Source organism: Balaenoptera acutorostrata, chromosome 7 (genome assembly GCF_949987535.1).
Source record: "Balaenoptera acutorostrata chromosome 7, mBalAcu1.1, whole genome shotgun sequence".
Lineage (NCBI taxonomy): Eukaryota > Metazoa > Chordata > Mammalia > Artiodactyla > Balaenopteridae > Balaenoptera > Balaenoptera acutorostrata.
In genome coordinates, this window is record NC_080070.1 from 19650951 (window position 1) to 19666348 (window position 15398).

General features: G+C 37.7%; 1 protein-coding gene across 1 annotated transcript in view; it reads right to left on the bottom strand.

Moving 5' to 3' along the window:
• Positions 1-15398, bottom strand: part of LRGUK (leucine rich repeats and guanylate kinase domain containing) — a 124186-nt gene that overhangs the window by 87273 nt on the left and 21515 nt on the right. The window contains exons 5-6 of the mRNA XM_057549974.1: positions 11281-11362; positions 1761-1885 (exon numbers count right to left, since the gene is read on the bottom strand). Of these exons, the coding sequence (XP_057405957.1) occupies positions 1761-1885; positions 11281-11362 (207 nt within the window). The remainder of the gene's footprint in view (positions 1-1760; positions 1886-11280; positions 11363-15398) is intronic.

The window sequence follows — 15398 nt, forward strand, 5'->3', positions numbered from 1 at the left end:
GAATGCAAGAGATTTCTGTGCATTAATTTTGTATCCTGCTACTTTACCAAATTCATTGATTAGCTCTAGTAGTTTTCTGGTAGCATCTTTAGGATTCTCTATGTATAGTATTATGTCATCTGCAAACAGTGACAGCTTTACTTCTTCTTTTCCAATTTGGATTCCTTTTATTTCTCTTTCTTCTCTGATTGCTGCGGCTAAAACTTCCAAAACTTATGTTGAATAATAGTGGTGAGAGTGGGCAACCTTGTCTTGTTCCTGATCTTAGTGGAAATGGTTTCAGTTTTTCACCACGGAGAACGATGTTGGCTGTGCATTTGTCATATATGGCCTTTATTATGTTGAGGTTAATTTCCCTCTATGCTTACTTTCTGCAGGGTTTTTATCATAAATGTGTGTTGAATTTTGTCAGAAGCTTTTTCTGCATCTATTGAGATGATCATATGGTTTTTATCCTTCAGTTTGTTAATATGGTGTATCACATTGATTGATTTGTGTATATTGAAGAATCCTTGCATTCCTGGGATAAACCCCACTTGATCATGGTGTATGATGCTTTTAATGTGCTGTTGGATTCTGTTTGCTAGTATTTTGTGGAGGATTTTTGCATCTATGTTCATCAGTGATATTGGCCTGTAGTTTTCTTTTTTTGTGACATCTTTGTGTGGTTTTGGTATCAGTGTGATGGTGGCCTCATAGAATGAGTTTGGGAGTGTTCCTTCCTCTGCTATATTTTGGAAGAGTTTGAGAAGGATAGGTGTTAGCTCTTCTCTAATGTTTGATAGAATTCACCTATGAAGCCATCTGGTCCTGGGCTTTCGTTTGTTGGAAGATTTTTAATCACAGTTTCAATTTCAGTGCTTGTGACTGGTCTGTTTATATTTTCAATTTCTTCCTGGTTCAGTCTCAGAAGGTTGTGCTTTTCTAGGAATTTGTCCATTTCTTCCAGCTTGTCCTATATTGGCATATAGTTGCTTGTAGTAATCTCTCATGATCCTTTGTATTTCTGCAGGGTCAGTTGTTACTTCTGTTTTTTCATTTCTAATTTTGTTGATATGAGTCTTCTCCTTTTTTTTCTTGACGAGTCTGGCTAATGGTTTATCAGTTTTGTTTACCTTCTCAAAGACCCAGCTTTTAGTTTTCTTGATCTTTGCTATTGTTTCCTTCATTTCTTTTTCATTTATTTCTGATCTGATCTTTATGATTTCTCTCCTTCTGCTAACTTTGGGGGTTTTTTGTTCTTCTTTCTCTAATTGCTTTAGGTGTAAGGTTAGGTTGTTTATTTGAGATGTTTCTTGTTTCTTGAGGTTGGATTGTATTGGTATAAACTTCCCTCTTAGAACTGCTTTTGCTGCATCCCATAGGTTTTGGGTCATCGTGTTTTCATTGTCATTTGTTTCTAGGTATTTTTTGATTTCCTCTTTGATTTCTTCAGTGATCTCTTGGTTATTATAAAAATATTCTTAAGAGTTGCTAAAAGTATGCCTTCCTTTCTCAGTGTTAAAGTCAATCTTTTAAAAAATGGAATTTGTGTACCAAATTAGGAAATCATTTTACTTTAGCATGAATTATTCATCACACACACACACACACACACACACAGCCCCCAGATATGGAAAGGAACAAACAAAACTAAAGACAATGACATTTCATGAAGGAATTAGCTCTTTATAAAACTGAAAAATCCTAACTATCATTCATATATTTACTAAGACATTAACTAGTACTTCTATAAAGAATAATACTTTTGTTAGACTCACCAGACAAAGTATTTTGATCGGTAACATTCCTAAGCCATTAATGGTTGTTATCTTGTTCTTGGCCAAACTAAGGTGGGTAAGACTGCTACACAGCTCTAGTCCGTTGATTTCAGCTATCTCATTGCCTATACACCACGACTATGTTTAAGGAAAATGGTATTAGAAACATTTGGAAGAAAAAATGAATTAGTGTCAAATCATCATTAGAAAAATCAAACAGCATAAATAAAAAAGTTCTCTATGATAACATAGGATGAATGCTAAATCTTAAAATGATATTTTTTTCATATAGAAGTTAATAGTGCACCAGTTAAAATTAGTTTGTATTTTTTAAAGGCATAGCTTTTGAGTGTGCTCAATTGCCTTTGCATTCATATGTGACTCATTTAATCAGTGAGGAAAAACACTTCAGAGTGGTTCAAAGCTGCCACCTTGGCAGTGTTTTTTCCTTGGTTCCTTAATGGTCTCCATGAGAAACTCTTGTACTTTTCCACAGCAGAACTGAATCCAGGGTTGCCCTGGAGAGACACATGCACTTTATCATCCCCATAACCAGGGAAACAGCCCCGGAGGTGTCATCTGCAGAAAATGGGTGATATTGAGAGGAATAGCCTTTTCTTCTATCTATATTGGCTTCTCTTCTCTTTATAATAAATGAGGCCTAAACTCCGCCTTCTTTTCCTCATCTGTTGATTTTCTAGTTATTTTAAAATTTAACTCTTACCTTTTGTGTTCCATCCTTATAGTCACCTAAAAGTGCAAACTCTAAGTCACCAATTCTACTTACCTCTCTCTGTCTTCAACCTTTCTGGCAAATTTCTAGGATTTAATATCACTTCTCCACCCAAGCTCAGTTTTCCCTCCCAAGTAGCCTAAGACATCACCATTTTCTCAGCCACTTGTAATCTTCAGGGCGTCCGATCATCACCAAAACCTGGCATTTTTTGCTTTAAAACATCTCTTCAAATATGTCCTTCCTTTTCATTCACTCCTCTGCCAACTTAATTCAGCTTTAGCACCAATGGATACCTCTAACATCCATTTCTTCGTGCCCTCAAGTCACCTTACACACTGTAGTCAGGTTAATTTTTTTTCAAAATATTGACTGGATATCACGCTTCAATTAAAAAATTCTCACAGGACGAATTCCAAATTCTTCACTCTGGCATTTAAGGCCCTTTACTTTAAGCAAAACCTATTTATCGAATTTCATCCCCATAATAATCCAGTGAGAATGCTCCAATTCTGCCAGGTCAATCTTCTCAATAGTTCTGGAATATACCCCTTGACTTTCTTAATTTTTTTAAATACTGCTTTCCTACTTATTTCTAAACCCTACTCATTCTTCAGGACTTAATTTGAAATTCCATTTTTTAAAGTTTTTTCTCTTTTTCAACATTTGCATTAAACCAACAACTTAAGTATTTCTTTTTGACAACCTCATTTCCCTACTTCTACTAGTTTTTAATTACATATGTAAATACAGGTGACAGACTGGGAGAATATATTGACAACATATATAGTATACAAAGAATTACTATCTAGAAAACATAAAGAATGACAATAACCCAATAGAAAATGGGGAAAGAATATATCCAGGAAATTCCCAGAAGAGCAAATCCAAGTGGCTAACATAATAAACATATGAAAAGACACTCTGCTTCACCTGTAGTGGGGAGAAAGCAAATTAAGATGCTATCCTTTGCCTATCAGTTTGGCAAACATTTTAAAGCTTTGGAAGAACAGATTCTTTCATACTACTGGGTGAGAGGGTTCATTATGGTATAGCCTCTCTGGAGGCAATTTGGCAGTGACTATTATAATTGTAAATATCAGAGCAATTCCAATTCTTGGTATCCACTCGAGACAAACTCTTTCTTCCTCAAAGCCTTTTCTGGTCAACTTCTAACACCCCACCTATGGAGATTAATCACAGAATCAACAAATTTTTTAAGAGAAAGGAAGGGACTGTTAAGTATCACAGAAACATACATTTTGCTTCATAATTATTTGTAGTTATCCTAACTCTACTACTTACTAGTCATGTGATGTAATTTCTCTCTGCTCAGATTTTTCATCTGTAAAATGGAGACAACATCAGGCTGCCGTAAAGGCCAAAAGTTAGATCATGAGAAAAAATGTAGAAAATGTATGTGAGTTGTACAAGTACCTCACAATTATAAGGCATTGTTATCGTTACTAAATTACAAGCACATGAGGCCAAGGAATCACATCCTCTGCCTCTTGGCCAGCAGCACAAAAAGGAGGATTCAGGCCAGGACTGATTCTGAAAGAACTAAGCCAGAGACAGAATTTAATTAAGAAACTAAAAGCAATGATGAGAAAATATTGCCAAATGAACCAGGAATGCCTCGATTTTCCTCACTGGTTCCAGATTCAATCCTTGGGCTGTTCGGCTTGTTGTCAACATGCATTTCAAAACCACTTTCATAAAGCTTCCTGCCAGACTAGCTCTACAAATAGACACTTATGCTCACAAACACGATCCTTCTTTTTGCTTCCATTTTCTTTGGGCTATTTAAACAATCACTCTATAGATGAAATAAAATATCCTCAGTGTAGCAATCTTTGGTAAGAAAAATTAAGCATGGAAAACTTCAAATGGTCATTTGTCTTAATCTAGCAGAGGAAGCAACAGTCTTTAAGTCCTATTTCAGGAGCACTAGTGTCTTGGTAGCTCAGCTTCAACAGAAACAAAGATACTCTGAATTATGACAGAGAGTAAAACAAATGCTTGTGGGTGGCTGAGTCAGGAAGCACTCCCATGGGAAGCAGGCAAGGATTAGAAAACTAGAAAACAGGAATCCGGACACTGTCAAGAGATAATGGGAACTGAAAAGGAAAAGGAAAGCCTGTTGACTGTGTATACAGTAATTTTCCAAGACATTAGAGGCCGTTCCCTTGGTGCATCCAGCTTACTCTCTAGCTTTGACTAGTAGGGCAAGTCATGTTTTATGAAATTAGTATTGCAAGGGCCAAAAGGAGGAAGAATACAGATGCCCTCCTGCAGTCATGGTCATGGCTTCCGCAGCTGCCACTGCCATCACTCACAGCACTGGGGCAAAGGGCGAGGAGCTGACTGAACATCTCTGCTGAGAAATAGGTTCATTTCACTGAAACTGTCTCCTATTTCCCAACTCTTCACTCCCCTTTAAATTTCAAGGAATTTTAGGCACTATAAATTACAGGTGACCCTTGACAAACAGGTCTGAAATGTATGGGTCCACTTATACATGGATTTTTTTTTTTTTTTCACTAAATACATACTACAGTGGTACACCATCTGTAGAGGTTGGTTGAATCCACTGGTGCACAACCGTGGATACAAAGGGCTTACTGTAAAGTTATGTGTGGCTATTCGATTGCTCTGGGATGGGTCCCCTAACCCCCACCATTATTCAAGGGTCAACCGCAATCAGGCTCTTAAGTAAAGAGTACTTTTCACAGTGGTGCAACGGCTTCCCCCGCTAATTACTCCCATGGTCACATCATATGTGACTGCCAGCAATACCAACAGTCAATATGCAGGACTGGTCCAACCAGAGCTCTAAGTTCAGGAATACCTTTATCTCTCCAATCTCCCATTTTCTTAAGAACCTTCATGAAATGTTACTTGCCCTTCCTCCTAACATTATTCTTTCATGTTCTTTCATAAGTCTTGGGACTTTCCGATAAGAAGAAATAGAATCAGATAAGCCACTAAACTATTACAATGAAGTAGCTTATTGAGTTAATCCTCTTAGGTATAGTTTAATTTTAAAAGGCCACTATCAGGAGAAAGACTCAAAGAACACAAGATCATCATACTGCATTCCAGCTCTAAAATTTTATGATTCTATGAATAAATCTTTTACAGTGGAATGTTAGATCCTCATGGAAACTGAATGAAGGAATCCAAAGGCACATAAGCATAACTTTACAGCTAGGGAGAAGCCCAACAATATATTTTTACATTTTGGCGATGCTGTCAGCAGTTCACAGTGCTTGACATGAATTATTCACTAGTCTGCATTTGCTCTTATTCATTTGTCTACAACCATAAAATATGGGCCAGGTGTACAGAAAACAGTTACTAAGAAATAAATAGGAAATCCATCACAATTCTCTTAGTGGAAAGAACCACAATGATGACTTTAATCAAAACCAATCCTGAAGAATCTATATCACCTTACCAGTGAAAAATGTTCTTCACTATGGGAGTGAATCTCTTTAAGAAATGAAACATGCATACACTTTAAATGGCTATGTGATAAAAGTAGTAATTATTCAATGAATTGCAACATGAGAAGAACAATGGAATGCAGAAGACTAGTCTCAGCTCAACCATTTACCAAATAATACCGGACGTTTCCCTGAGTCTCAGGCTCCTCTCCCATAAAATAACAGCACTAGAGGATCCCTGAAGTCCTGTCTGGATTTAAAAATTCTATAAATCATTTTTTTAAAATTTTATGATTCTATAATCATGGAATAAATTCCAATGATCAATTAATATTTATAGGTAAAGAATAAACTGCATCCTTTCTTAAGACTAAATAAATATACTAATCCTTGGCAAAGTTTATCATCTTTCGATTTGGGGTGATTATCAATTAATCATCAGTTGCCCACCTACAGAAGGAAAAAATAGCATAATAAGATTAACTAAAAAAGTTGATATTTTATAGTTAACAATTCATTCTGAGGTATTAACATAATCTACTACAATCACATTGTCAGCACTACTAGCTTGATTAACTGATTTGTTTTTTATTTTAAATAACTGCTTTTAATATTGATAATTATACTTCTCTTTTAATTTTATTTTAAACAAAAGTACAATTTTTTTCCCTCAAATAGAAAACACAGCTGCTCACAAAGGAAAGCTTGAATAAATACAAAAAGTTTAAAAAAAGATAACAGCCAAATTTCTAAAGCATTTAAAAAAGGACAAATGGAATGGCAGCAGATGAGAAAAGCATGACATTCAAGATATAACAGACAGGACTGATTAGCTTAGAGCTGTGGATCTCAAAGTGTGGTCCTCAGACCAGCAATGCCAGCATCATCCCGGAACTTGTTAGATATGCAAGTTCTCAGGTACCACCCCAGACCTACTTAACCAAAAGCTCTGGAGGGTGGGGACCAGAAATAGGTGTTTTAACAAGCCCTCCAGGGAATTCTGATAGAGCTGGACTTTGACATTTGGTAACTGTTTTCAAGGAAATTAATTTCTAAGTTTCAAATTTAAAAAAATTTTAATGAAGACAGGCACATCATTGGCCATACATGGCCTGTTTTTATTTACTTTTAAAAATTTGATGAATATTCTTGAAACCACCATTCCCAGCCCAAGAAGTAGAACATTAGCAATAAGTTACATCTACCTCTGCACACCTCTCCTGTCATGTCTTGACGGCTCCCTCTCAGAGATAACCCCTAGGCTGAATTGCCTATTTCTTCTTCCCTTGCCCCTTTGGTTTTATACCTAAATTATATTTGGTTTGGACTTCCCTGGTGGTGCAGTGGTGAAGAATCCGCCTGCCAGTGCAGGGGACACGGGTTCGACCCCTGGTCCGGGAAGATCCCACATACCGCAGAGCAACTAAGCCTGTGCGCCACAACTACTGAGCCTGTGCTCTAGAGCCCGCGAGCCACAACTACTGAAGCTGGCATGCCTAGAGCCTGTGCTCCGCAATAAGAGAAGCCACCACAATGAGAAGCCCGTGCACCGCAAGAAAGAGTAGCCCCTGCTCGCCGCAACTAGAGAAAGCCCGCGTGCAGCAACGAAGACCCAACGCAGCCAAAAATTTTAAAAAAAATTTTTTTAATTAAAAAAAATTATATTTGGTTTTATTAACAGTCTACTGGTGCATGGAGATATATACAGTTCATTCATTTTCACGACTATATGATAATGCTATTGTATCAGTATACCATAATTTATTTATGCTCTCTTATCAAGGAATATTTGGGCTATTTCAATTTTTTGCTATTACAAGCCTCCAGGTACCTGTATGCTAACCTTCCTATATATAGGAATGAAAGTGCTAGATCATAGAAAACGTGGATGTTCAACTTTACAAGATTGCACAAAATTGTTTTCCAAAGTGGTTGAACTAATTTCACACCCATAAGGAAGAAAAATAGAGATCCTCTTGACCTATGTGTTCTCCAACACATGGTATTTTTAGATTTCTTACATTCTGGCAACTGAATGGATATAATATAGTATATCGTGAGCTTGATTTGCATTTCTCTGAATACAAATGAGGTTGACATGTCTTCATATGTTTGTTAGCCTTTCTGATTCATTTTCTATAAAATTATATTTACACATCTTCTCCCATCTTCATATGCAGGAACATGCTATAATATATTTCCCTTTAGTTAGGTCTTTAATACCCTTCAATAAAGTTTTATTATGTTCCCCCAACATGTCTTATTCATCTTTAATAAGATAGATATTCTTGTAAATGGCGTTTCTTTTTAAGATTGTGTTTTCTAGTTGCTTGTTTGTGGTATAGAGTAATGCAATCGATTTCTGTTTATTGAAATCATAGCCAACTACCTTGTTGAACTCTCAAAACTCTATTATTTCTAGTAGTTTATTGCAAGTTCTTTTTTATATTCTGTAGACAATCATATCATTTGCAAAAAATGACTTTTTCTCCTTATCAATCTTTATACTTTGCTTTCATTTCTTTCTCTTATGATGCTGAGTTAAGACCTCTTAAACAATGCCGGTTAGAAGTGGCATAGGCAGTTATCTTGTTTTGTATCCTTGATTTTAAAGAGTGCTTAGAACATGTCCGCAGTTAGGATAAAGTTTGTTTCAAATATTTTTGTTGACATTCTTATCAAATTGAGGAAATTCCCTATTACTAGTTTACTAAGAGTTTTTATTGTGAATGAAGAATGGATTCTATTAAATTTTCTGTATCTATTGAGCTTCTATATCTATTTATCATATGATTTATTTCCCTTAATCTATTCATGTCATTAATGACATTTTAAAATTTTCTAATGTTAAACTATCCTTACATTCATGAGATAAACCTAACTTGGTCATGGTATATTATCTTTTTCATATACTGTCAGATTCAGTTCGCTAATATTTTGTTTAGGATTTTTACATCTATATCACAAGTGAAATAAGCCTGTCATTTTCCTTTCTCTTACTGTTCCTTGTCTGGTTTGGGTATCAAAGTAACCTCATTAAAATGAATTGTGAATATGCCTTCTATTTTAAATCTTTGAAAGAATTTGTTCATTTTTGAAAGGTTTGTTCTTGAAAGTTGGGGTTTTTTGTATGAAGATTTTTAATTTAATTGATTTTAATTTGTAATCAACTAGTTTTATAGTTATAGGACTACTCAGCGTTTCTATCTCCAAGTCATATACATTTCTATCTCCAAGTTATATACATTTGGTGTATAACATTTTTCTAGGGATTTATCCATTTCATCTAAGTTTTTAAATGTTCTGGCATTAAAAAGTTGTTTAGAAATTCTTTCTTATCTCAAAGCTTTTAAGTCTTTTCAAAACTCTAATTACATAATTATACACAATATGATATGCCTGAACAGAACAAAAGAAAGAGGCATAGTTTGTACTGTTTAAAAATTAGCCTACTCTCTTTTCAAAATTGTAAGCTATATAAGAAGTAGTTTATGAAGGGGAGCTAGTTCTGGGTATTTGTCTTTGCATTTTTAAAAACACAGATGCGGAATTGTGTCACGGTATTTACATTCTAATTATGTGTCTACGTTCTGAATTCCAATCGGTTCTTATGTAATAAAGCTTTTTACACTTTGGAGATAAGACTCCATTGTTACATCTAAAGTCAAGTTTAAAAAACCCTGATTCCTTCCTCCGTTGACATTTACAAAGTCACAACAGTTTAGCTTTTTACATGGAAAGATAAATTCATGTCGAAATTAAGACTTTCATGATAGAAATGTTTTAAAATGCATCCTCCATTTTCAGTCCAAAATACTGTGGAGTTGTTTTCTCTGGCAACTCCATGCTTGCACGTAGAATATTTTCTGGGAGAAAGAACTCCAGACTTTTGTGTCACCCTTCTCACTCAGGGTACACTGAAGAATAGAAGGAGCTCTGGATGCTCAATCCCTTTTGTCTGGTTGGAGTTTAGGCGGGCAGCTGATGTCTAGACCAGTGCTCCTCAGCTTTAATATGAACTCACATCACCTGGGGGTCTTGTTAAAAATGCAGATTCTGATTTCAGAGGTCTGGGGTAGCAGCCAAGAGTCTGCATTTCTAAGAAGTTCCAGGCAATGCTGAGGCTGCTGGTGGTCCCTGAGGAGCATTCTTCTAGATGGCCTGAGATGAGTAGATCTCTGAGCCAGACAGCTTCTGGCCGTCAGACTCTATCTCTTTCCAAATGCAATATATACAACAGTCAAGCATAAAGTGCAGGTTCTATGGACGGGTGCCGCGAATGTGTACTACTTTTAGTTTGTCATCAAAACATTTCATTTTGATCATTTTCTCATTCGGCTACGTTCAGGAAAACTTGCTCGTTTCAAGAGCACCCTCTAAATGCCCACTAATTGCTCATTTTCACACACAAGTTCTAAAGAGAGTGATGTGATGTTTTAAGCTTTCCATCATATACAAATAAAGTGTTTTTCCTACAAAACATGTCTTCAAGAAAACGTACCTTCTGTTCTCCCCTCATCTCAGCCTCATTACTAGTGTGTACTAGCTGCTGCCACGTCCCTGGAATGAGGCACCCGAGGGTAATCAATTCATTCTCCACTCTGCCCTGAAAAATCCTCAGGTGGGTAGAAAGATACTGAGAAAGAGAAGGCGCTGCTCCCTTATCACCCAGAGAACACTGGTCTCTAGGGTAAGGAAGAGATTCAAGCTCATTAAACTCACAGATCCCCAGTCAACCCCTTAGGGTCCAGAAGCTGGAGCATGTCTATGTTAAAGCAGGTGCTCTGTTTGCACAGGAGCCTGGCTCATGCAACAGATATGTTCTTGAAGCTGGCTGCGAATCAAAAATTGTTGGTTTTACTTTTTTAAAATTTTTATGAAAGCATCATTTGAGATACACTAGAGAGGATTACTAGTTAAAGGGAGCTTAGTGTGAATTCTTTTGTAAAATAAATAATCACTAATTTTGGCCGTATCTGGATTTTCAGATACTGAATTTACATAAAATAGGGCCCCAGTTTAAGTAAATTTGAAGAAAGGAGTCGGGTAAAACAGAACTTCTTATCTGGTTCTAGAATTAAAAATAAGCCTATGTTTATCAGAAGAATGACCGTCTTCTTAGCTTTTCAGGTGTCAGATGTTCTTGGCAAGCTTTGATTTGCACTCTTACTCCATGGTCAGTAAAATATCCTCATTTTGTGAATATCAATTCTTAACCGTTTAAATGAGTCACACATCTCTAGTAAATTGCCTATCTGGCACTATTCCAGGTCATCCAGTACACATGTATTAATGGGCCTCTTAATCAAACTTTCCCCTTTAATCATTCAAAGGATACTGTCCAAAATTAGTTTCGTGAGAGACTCATATGCCGACAAATCACACATTTCCGAAATTTGGTTGTAGGAAAAATCCACCTTCTGATAAGAGAAAGAGAGCAGGATATTATACTTTATTTCTCATTCATCTTAACCACACAATTACTTGCACAACAAGAATGTATTTTCTGACGAGGGGTTACAATTCATAGTTGAAAATACACTCAGCTAACGTACTTCCTTTGTGTTTAATCGTTTCCTAGCTGGGACCCTCGTCTGCCCACTCTGAGGGGTACTAAGGGGGAGACCCTTCCCCATGGCCGGCGCGGGCAGCCGCGCAACAGAAACGCTTTCTGTTTCTTCAGTCACTCTCCTCATTTTCAGCACTTATTTTAAACTTTCTTGATCTTCCTTCAGAGCTTACCTCAGTTTCACCCTTACTAACCACCATGTCTTCGTTTTTGCTGACACCCAATAGCCTGTGTTCATTTAGTTTATATGCACATCTTGCTTCTGGCTTCTTTGCCTTCTCTGTTTCTGGCTCAATTTACTCTCCTGTGTCACCTCCTAAAGGCCAGAAAAGTCTTTCTTATTCATCCCTCAGGCCATACCTTGTCCACTCAGCACCCTTTCTCAAACTTGACTATCTTAGGAAAGCATTTTCAACAATATTAGTTGTTCCTACTCAAAAATATGAGAAAGATAAACAACATTAAATAACTTTGTTTAATTATTCACCTAGTGGCAAAAGATTTAAAAAAATATTTTTTAAAACACTGCATTAATGTGCTAGGCACATGATAATCATTTTCTGGAAAACTATCAAGCAATTATGTAATAAGTACTATTGTTATCTTCTTGTGCCCTTTAAAACAGTAATTTTACCTCCCCATTCCCATGCACTAAGATTATTTTTATCAATGTATTAAATATTAAATACTTTAGGGCTTCCCTGGTGGCACAGTGGTTAAAAATCCGTCTGCCAATGCAGGGGGACACGGGTTCGAGCCCCGGTCCGGGAAGATCCCACATGCCGCGGAGCGACTAAGCCCGTGCGCCACAACTACTGAAGCCCCCGCGCCTAGAGCCCGTGCTCCGCAACAAGAAGCCACCGCAATGAGAAGCCCGCGCACCACAATGAAGAGCAGCCCCCGCTCGCCGCAACTAGAGAAAGCCCATGCGCAGCAACGAAGACCGAACACAGCCAACAATAAATAAATAAAATAAAATAATTAAAAAAAAATTAAATACTTTAAATACTAAAAACTTTAAATACTGGACACTAAAAAAAATTTCTTTGAAAACAGCTCAAGTGGCAAGTGTAGAAAATTGGTTAAGTTGATTACAATACAGCAACAAGACTGCATAGTAAGTAAAATACAAGTATGTGAATCATGTGAAGAAATAGAAATGTGCAAACAAAATCCTGTTAAAAAAAAATCAGAAACAAAATTTTATGCATATACAAATTGCAACTATGTAAAATGCATTCTATGACTTAATTAAAAAGTCAGTTTGGCATGATAAAATGAAATTTCTTATTCGCTTTTTTTTCTATATAATAATGATGGGCTAGAAATAAACTTATAATTATCTAGGTTTACTTATAGCTGACATTTTTCCATCAACACCTTTCATTCTTGTGCCACAGCTTGTGTGTGCTCATGATACCTATCTAACTACACACCTGTTGGGACTATATGCCAATACTGTGCCCTCCATGCACTTATGATACTGGGCTTGTTGAGAGACCTTAACAGGGTTATGATATTGCCCTGACTCCCACTGGGAGTTCCACTGGAACCCAGAGCTTGTAAGAAGTGCCCATCAATCAAACGAACCTTCTTCACCTACTAAAAGCAAAATCATTCTAGGAAATACAAAAAGGGTACAAGTATAAGCTCCTGCTCTTTGGGACATGTATGCTTTCTTTGGTTGGTGGCACAAGGCACATAGATAATAAATGAAACATAAGCAGAGCTATCCGAGAGGGTGGGACATTATACACAAGCGTGATTTACTGGAAAAATGGGCTTTGGGTCTCAGACATGGGGTTCAATGCCAGCCCTGTGACCTTCCAGCAAAGGTTAAGTAAGTTATTTAACCTTTCTGTGCCTCTGCAAACTCATCTGTAAAATGGGACCATCCCAGCTGCCTCACAGTTCTATTGGGAGGATTTAGTAAGATCCTGCATTGAAAACATTGGAAGGCCTCAATCATTCCCCTCCCAAGTTCACAAAGGGTTCACTTAGGGTTCACATAGGGTTGAAGTACCTCGTCAGGGGCACTCTGGCACTTTGCAAGCACTTTCCTAAAGTTACCAATACATTTGCTCTTAATTCTCTAGGAACTTAAACATTGAGGTATCTGCCATAACGATGGAAACACATCATTATACATTTGTCCAAACCCACAGAACGTACAACACCAAGAGTGAATCCTAATGTAAACTGTGGACTTCGGGTGGTTATGATGTGTCAGTGTAGGTTTGAGTGTAACAAATGTCCCACTCTGGCGGTGGATGTTGATAATGGGGAGGCTGTGCATTTGTGGGGGCAGGAGATATATGGGAAATCTCTGCACTTTCTCCTCAATTTTGCTATGAACCTAAAATTGCTCTAAAAAAAAAAGATGGGGTATCTGATTTGTTTTTGTTTACTTGTGCAGTCTTTTGGGGGAGGGGGTGAGGCAAGGTTGTGAATGAAAGAAACTCCAGGCAAGTTTTTCCCAAGGAAGGGGGTCACGCTGTTGCCATGGCTGATTTCACCAGGGCTTAGGGCAAGGCAGAAGGGGACAGCAAAGGAAGGAGAATCAAGACAGCTCTGCAAGAACAATTCTTGATGACCTGGAGACCACAAGGCCCCATACTGAGGACAAATAGGCACCTTGTGTGGCTTTTCTGGATAAAGGAATGTCACCACAGCAATAACTGTAATTATAAAGGGAAAAAACTCACTACTGATAAAAATGTAGCAATGTGAAATAACAGAAGAAAAATTAAGAAAGGCGTCTCACTGACAGTATGGAGGATGTCCGATTCTTGATTTCAAACAGACTCATATTTGTGCAAGCTCCAGCAGAATACGTTGGATCTACATTAATTTGGCTTGTAAACGAAATAAAACTAATAGGTAATAAAAGGCAATCATTGATGTCCACTCCTTAAAACAACTTTTTAATGAAATATTTGAGTCCAATAGAAAAATACTCATCCCAAGTTGTGGTAATGGTTCCCAAATTTGTCAGCATGTTAGAGCCACCTGGGCAGGGTCTTTTAGAAATTCCCACACCCAGGCCTTACCTTGGACCACCTGAACCAGAATATCTGGCAGTGGGATCCAGGCATCAGTAGTCTTTAAAACTCTCCAGGTGAGGGCTTCCCTGGTGGCGCAGTGGTTGAGAATCTGCCTGCCAATGCAGGGGACACGGGTTCGAGCCCTGGTCTGGGAAGATTCCACATGCCGCGGAGCAACTGGGCCCGTGAGCCACAACTGCTGAGCCTGAGCGTCTGGAGCCTCTGCTCCGCAACAAGAGAGGCCGCGATAGTGACAGGCCCATGCACCGCGATGAAGAGTGGCCCCCACTCGCCGCAACTGGAGAAGGCCCTCACACAGAAACGAAGACCCAACACAGCCAAAAGTAAACATAATGAATAAATAATAAATAAAAATTAAAAAAAAAAAAACAAAAAACTCTCCAGGTGATTCCAGTGTGCAGAAAATCGGAGTACCATTAATCTATGACCTCTCTGCTTACGTGTGGTCCATGGACAAGCCCCAGTGCCTCACCAGGAAGGCTGTTAGAAAGCAGAGCCTCAGGCCCACCTCAGACCTACTGGATCAGAATCTCATTTTCACAAGAACACCACGTGACCTACACACATGTTAAAGAATGAGACACAGCGCTCCACAGCAGAGTAGGCTGCTCCATCAACCACCGTTCACAGAGTTTCATTCTGCCTCAGAAATGCAAAAGCAAGTGCAAAGAAGCAAGAATGAAGATCTGAAATCACTGCTTTCTAAACAAAAGTAAAGGTTGGCTCAATAAAGAAGGCAAAATTTAAGCCCCCAGGAAATTTTTACAGAATTTTCAGGTATAAATTTGCTCTGCTATAATAAAAATATACAAACAATAACTA